We start from the raw sequence: 6,882 nt of genomic DNA, 5'->3' as shown, positions 1-6,882 counted from the left end.
ACTTGATTTACTACACATGATAACACAAAGAACAAGATGATGAACCATATCCCAAATTTTAACAAAGTGATAAACCTACAAGTGGTTTTTATCTTAACAAACTCATTTTCCGGAAAAATCATTTTGATTAAAACAAACTTAAGTGTTTTGAAATCAAAATGAGAAAATGGTTTGTGAAAGTGGGAGCTTAGATTGTTTATGCCAAGAGGATGGCGAATTGAGGCGATTTGATATTGGTTGTCAAAGTTTCTGTATAGTTTGTTTTACATTCTATGTTTCAAGTGGGTCAAGAGTTCAGTTTGTTTTTAAATTTTCTTTAATGTGTTTGCATTTTAGAGGGAGTAGAAAATTTTAGAAAATCCAAAAACATTAGAAAATTTGAAAAAGCCAAAAACATGATAAATCAAAAATGAGTTTCGTTGAGAAAAGAGGAAATGATAGTACATCAGTGGACTGTCACAACATGCTAAAGAATTGGAGAGTTAAAAATGTGATAAACAATCTCACTGCGGATATGCCAGTAGGTTTTTGCACACTTAGTAAATTGTGACGAGATATAAACCTAAACATTCAAACTCGCTTATTCTGTGGGTAACAACTTCTTGGATATATAGGTAACCCCTAAAATCTTGTTTGAAAGGTCCCTTATTCTGAGATACTAGGTCTTTATGCTCAGTGATATCTGGGGTATTATCCCGGGACTTCTGCTGTATGGAAATACTGACCTAGTCCCCGGATAATGCTTTCCGCAAATGCTTGAAACATAGCATCGCCCTCAGCATGTCGATGAAACAATAAAATTGATAGTCACTGCTGTTGTAATTCAAAAGATCCTCTAAAGGGGACACACCGAAAAGTCGAAGCCGTCATCTCTCTGTGTATACGGAAGTATCGACCTGAGCTCTCGCGGCCCTCACATTTAACCCCTGAACAGGTATCATCTGTGGTATACTCACCTGTAAGACTGAATATTGGGATCTGGATACGGGAGTATATTCAAGTAGTGGGACACACGGATAAGTTCAAGAGATTAAAACATTAATATCATATCTCGGATCAGTTGAAATTTGTGTAAAAATTTAAGTGGACCAGTATACTGACAATCTAAGTGAATTGCTTAAAACTTAAAATGAAATAAAGCTTAATGGTGTTGGTGACTTGTCTCAAAAACTGATATGATTCTCTTACACGAACTCACAAAAAATATTGTCTGTAAATATTTCTTTACTGCATTACATTTTTCTTTATTTAAAAATCCAAAAAGATTTTTGACAACTGGTATTGAAAAGCTGATTTTCAAAATTCTGAGTGCTAAACATGATGAGTATAATTTGAGGGGGAGTTTATTTTTAATGATTATTTTTTATCAAAACCTTCAAGTGGTTCATCAGATTGATATGAAAAATCATTTTATTTGAGTTTTGAAGGAGAGTCTGAGTTAGTGCAAGTTTATATTTTTGAAATGTGTATGTGAGAGAAATTTACTGTGAGGTAGAGTTTATGCAGGTTTTAAGTTTGAGCTAGGTGATGATCCTGAGCTGAAAGAAAGTCTGAAGAGCCAAGTCATTTGATACTGACAAGCTTATGATTTAGAGAAAGTGTCAGCATATTGCGAGGAAGAGTCTGAAGACCTGCGAGAAAAGATTGAGAGAGTGAAGCCCAGAGACAGATCAAGACTGAAGATGCGAAGACTCGACACTTAAGACTCGTCAACATCTGAGGGGGAGTCTGTTAGTGCATGCATCTGTCGACTTCGTCTTGTATCGAGTCTTAGTCTTAGAATGTTAGATCAGGGCACATTGTACAGGAATATAGAGTAGTAGTGGTGATTTTCCAAGAAAGTTGATTTCACACATATGGACATGTCATTTCGTGGGAAATCAGAAAGTTGATTTCACATATATGGACATGTCACTATGTGGGAAATCAGGATGCTGATTTCGCTCCAATGGACATCATGTCACTATGAGCGAAATCAACAACTCTATATATAGGTCTCTTGGGCGAAATCATAAGAACACTTCTTGATTTCCATACTGAGGTGCTGCCGGTGTGAGATTTGACTGTACAAGCTGTTATATCAATCAAAAGCGTGATTTAAGTGGATTTCTAGCTGTTTCTACGTTGGTTACTTATTTTCCGCACCTGTAACTGATCAAAACTCCTCTGATAGACTCGTTCGGGTCAGAATACGATCCTACAAAACCCATATGTAAAACCGGAAAACCGAAATTTTAGTTTTGGATCCGTTAAAGCCTATAAGGCTGGAGGGTGTGGGAGGGGCTTTATCAACGCCACGTCAATGCCACGTCACACAGGACCCCTCCCCTTAACTTGCAGGGTGTGGGATAAAACTCCCTCACACTATAGTGCCCCCGTCCTTTAACCTATCCTTCCTCGATAAAGCCCCATTGTCTCGGTTACCATGTTGGCGAAACCACCTATGGCGCCTCCTCTTAATTTCGGTGGTATGGGATGGTGGCGCCATTGATGATGATCTGGTGGAGGTGGTGCCCCAATACCTTCCGGCCTAACCAACCGAAACCCAGCAATACACAACTAAGACTTCAAAAAAAATAATTTTCAAACTTTCTTATTTACCCAAATACAACCAACCAATACAAGATTATTGATGGATGGTAAACATCATAGATTTAAAAGTCTTCTCAAAATCTACATCTGTTGACCTCCACCTAGTAACGGTGTAGGTGAGCTGTAAAACCGCTCTTCCGATATCCCCTTCAACTCAACGACTTGCTCTTTAGTTCCTTGCATACCACCTCTTAAGTCATTTTCCATACGGCCCGTATCACCTGAAATAATCGTTACAAATATGGTGAAATCTGCAAATGAATCAACGTACAATATTAAAGATCGTCATTTTGTGATGCAAAACATGTGGAGACGACAAAGAAATCACAAACTGATTATCAACACTGAAGGATTTTGTGAAAGATATATAGTAAGTTACTCTCACGAAATTGTAATGAGCAACTAAGGTTGTAATGAATAAGACGGACACAAACAAGCATTGTTTGTGTCTGTTTATTTGAGTTTAAGCGAACAAAATGCGAACAAACAAATAAACACGAACAATTTTAAATTTTCTATGTTCTTCCTTCAACCAATAAACAAACATACATAAAAAACTATAAATTATTTTGAATAAATAGCTTACGATAAAAAAAGGTTAAAACATACATAATATTGTGTTCTAATATGTCTGTTTACGTTTATTAAAATACTTAACACACACATATACATGCAATATATTCATGTAATAAACAAAATAACTCTTTGTAGAACAATTAAAAAACGGTTTAGAGCCATATAAACAATCTTCTATAAGATCTAACCTGTATGTGACGGAACACTGGCTTTATTTCGATTGTGCCTTACGACCAAAACACCCGCTATAACCAAAATGAAAACCGAAGGGATAGTAACCCCAAGTATTATCGGCATTTTATTGTTACCACTCCCTTTGCATGACTTACCATCGGTACACAAAACAGGGTTTCCCGTATATCTGTTAAATAATTGAGAAAAAAAATATATAAGTTAAATCATAAAACTAAAAAGTATAAGTAAATAAGAAAATGGATTAACTTACGATAAATTTAAGTTGGATTTTTTTGATAACGATCTTGGTATGGATCCAGTGAATTGATTATCACCCAAATTTCTACATGATTATATTTTATTACATAAAATTAAAAGATTCCTCATCAAATAAAAATACAATTAAACCAAAACTCACAGTTGTTTCAGATTTGGCAAGGTGCCAAGGAATTTAGGAATTGGTCCGGTCAAGCTATTATTATGCAAATCTCTGCAAAATTAGTATAAATTATTAAAATATTAGATTATATTAAATATATAAATATATATAAAAAAACAAGAAATGTATTAATTTGATGAAATTCTAAATGTACATTGTCTTAAGAGCATCCATTTTACTAAAGTCTGGAAGTGGCCCGTTGAGGTTAAAACTGCTAAGATTTCTGTACACAAAATAATGTTTACATTTATAAAACTATAAAAGTAAAAGATATAACTAATGACATAGGAAGATATGATGTGTACAGTGATGTTACGCGAGGTATATAGTCGTTGCTGCATTCTATCCATTCCCATGAATATGGGGCGGGCAGACAAGGGTCCCCGCCCCATTCTTGTAAAACGCTAAATGCGTTTTGAAGGGAAGCTAAACCTTCCACTACATTAATCAAACAAATATATTAAAGCATAATAAGAAAACATGTCATGTATAGACATAAGTCAAAACTAAGAGTGAATAGGATTGATGGTCTATCTAGTAAGGCCATATTGATGTTTTTATCATTTCTTTTTAAAAATGTAAGGTTTAGTCTAAAACTTTTTTGACATGTAACACATGTTATGGTCTTACTACTTGGACCATCAGTGTACTTACTCTAATATTATTGAACCAATACATAAATATAGATACACGTGTATTAGGTGATTTACCATCGTTGTTGTTGGTACCATCATTTAGAGCATCACTGATCAAGAACATCTCAAAGGCGTTAATGAGAGGAGGGAGCGTGGAATCACCAAGCGATTCTATGGAAAAGTTAGTGTCGGTAGTGATCGAGAGGTTTGAGATGGTATATTCGACAACTTTTCCAAAGCGGGGCACAATCGGAAGTGAGAATGGTACATTGTCTTTAAAAATTCTAAAAGATCGTATTTCTGAAGAATTGAGCTCTTTGGTTTCTGAGAAATAGAAATTTATGTAGGCCGGGTAACGGATTGGGTAATAAAAGGTACCTAATCCTAGGGTTATTGTACGAGTTATGTTTTCTGTAGCGATCGCGTTCATCAAGACCGCTTGAGGAGGATCATCGGGCACATTAACATCAATGACAGATGCATCATTTCTTAAATGCACTAGGGTAGTATTACCTGAAGACAGCCACACTCGATCATAGGGGTCCCACGGATACCTTAAAAATCAACAAAAGAGTTTATAGATATTAATTCAAAACCATTTCATAATTCTAAAACATAATCATTTGCGACAATCAATCCAGTCACAAATAAGTAGTAGTCTTTTCGCAACCGAAAAAAGGGTCATAAAATTTACATCACTCGTATGTTTTTGCAATGGTAATCACTTTGCGACAGACATTAGCGACAAAAAGTTAAGTCTTAAGCGACGGATTTATTTAGGAAAATAATTATTTGTGATGTTACATATTTGAAAATATTACAAATGCATACCTTATAGTTTGATTTGTAGCATAAGCATCTCTAAAGTGCAATAACAACGCGTAATTTGTGCCAATTTTGCTGTAAAGTTGCGAGTCTAGGCTACGTACTTCAAGGCTCGATATAAACGGGAGGTGGTTGGGCTTTGTTTGCGCCACGCATATGCTAATAACTTTCTTTTTCACAACATAAATAGCTTCATATATTTTAAAATCCGAAGCGTTTACATTGACCCAAAAGTTTCCGTCAAAAAGAAGATTAAAATTTGGTGGAGTTGACTTATTGTCATAGTTACCGTAGTTAAACCCGGCCCGGACCAGAACTTTTTCACCCTCTTCAACTTCTATAGAATAACAATTTTTTCTTCGGGTGGTGAATACCCGCAAGGTGTCCATAACATGAGACACTGAGTGGTCTGGTTGCACTGTGTATGTAACCCCACTCGAGATCAAATCATTATCCCCTTTCCACACAATCGAGTTTTCATCTGTGAAAGAAACCGAGGCCCCACAATCTATGCTTACAAAAACTGTAAACAAAATTAAATTAAAAACACGCGAATATGATATCATATGATATGAAATGAAATGAAACGATAAATCAAGCTCACCTTTGCCCGAAACCGACATGATGCAAAGAGCTAAGAGATGAACTAGACGCCATAGATGGTTGTTCATTGGAGGAACAATAGAAAGAAGAATGTGTGATGAAATGGTCTTTTGTGTTCTTGGTTGGCCCGTTGAATTAAATTGGTGAGTTACTTAACAAATCGTTTTAGCATGTTGACGTTGACTTTGTCATTCCAAAGATATATGTTTTTTTTTTTTAATATAAAACATCCCAAGGTGGTATCGTTTACTTTTCTCTAACGACAAGTCAACGGTCGATATATCTTAATTTATATTTAGATCGACAGATTGTATGTATGAATTTCAAATTTGCTATAGGTAACAGATATTATTATATTATATCTAAGGTTAAGATTGATTTTTGGTTTTTTAATAAACAAAAAAGATGTACCAGCATTCCTTGTACATACGTAAAAATGCACAAGCATGTACACACAAATAGGCCTGTAAATGAACCGAACGAATACAAACATATTATGTTCGTGTTCGTTCATTTAATTTTAACCGAACACGAACACGAACATATAATCGAACACATTTTTTTGTTCGTGTTCGTTTATGTTCGTTCGCTTAAAGCCTAAACGGACAGTTCATGAACATAAACGAACATAAAAAAAATTAACTGAACATATTTGAATAAACATAAATTAACATGATTGAAGAAACAAGTCTAATATATTACATTTCATCCGAAAACACATCTACATAAGTGTTCATAGATATAAAGGCAAACTGGAAATAGATAATCTCACTTAACTCAATTTGGCCGATAATAATCTCAAGTCAGTTATTGATCGATAATAATCCGAACTGGTCAAATTTTTTTAGTAAAATAGTTCTTAACGGAGTTATGTTTTTTTCCGAATTACAAATCAATGTTTTAGGGCTTTTGATCAGAACGAGGATACGAGTCGATTGATGTAAAACTTACCTCGAAAAACTGCCCCAACTCACGAAAACGGTGCTTTAGTTCGGGTGTTTAAACTTCCAATTAACAAAAATCAAGCCAATTCAAGCA

At 35.0% G+C, this 6,882-nt stretch overlaps 1 protein-coding gene across 1 annotated transcript; it reads right to left on the bottom strand.

Annotated features, from left to right (window-relative positions):
• Positions 1-2,566: 2,566 nt before the first annotated feature.
• Positions 2,567-5,945, bottom strand: LOC110873307 (probable LRR receptor-like serine/threonine-protein kinase At1g05700). The gene is made up of 9 exons (XM_022122236.2): positions 5,846-5,945; positions 5,248-5,764; positions 4,492-4,970; positions 4,087-4,219; positions 3,936-4,004; positions 3,761-3,832; positions 3,614-3,685; positions 3,357-3,529; positions 2,567-2,813 (listed from the first exon to the last, which is right to left on the bottom strand). Exons 1-9 carry the CDS (start codon positions 5,910-5,912, stop codon positions 2,674-2,676), a joined length of 1,722 nt encoding a protein of 573 aa, XP_021977928.1. The 5' UTR covers positions 5,913-5,945; the 3' UTR covers positions 2,567-2,673.
• Between the last annotated feature and the right edge of the window lie 937 nt (positions 5,946-6,882).

Source organism: Helianthus annuus, chromosome 8, assembly GCF_002127325.2.
Source record: "Helianthus annuus cultivar XRQ/B chromosome 8, HanXRQr2.0-SUNRISE, whole genome shotgun sequence".
NCBI lineage: Eukaryota > Viridiplantae > Streptophyta > Magnoliopsida > Asterales > Asteraceae > Helianthus > Helianthus annuus.
This window is presented reverse-complemented; position numbering and strand designations above follow the sequence as displayed.

Bases quoted from the DNA above. Each gene is read 5' to 3' on its own strand.
- LOC110873307 (XM_022122236.2), bottom strand. From the start codon at position 5,912: ATGAACAACCATCTATGGCGTCTAGTTCATCTCTTAGCTCTTTGCATC. The intron at 5,765-5,845 runs GTGAGCTTGATT...TTTTGTTTACAG, and splicing joins CATGTCGGTTTCGGGCAAAG to TTTTTGTAAGCATAGATTGT. The intron at 3,530-3,613 runs GTAAGTTAATCC...ATTATTTAACAG, and splicing joins AAATCCAACTTAAATTTATC to ATATACGGGAAACCCTGTTT.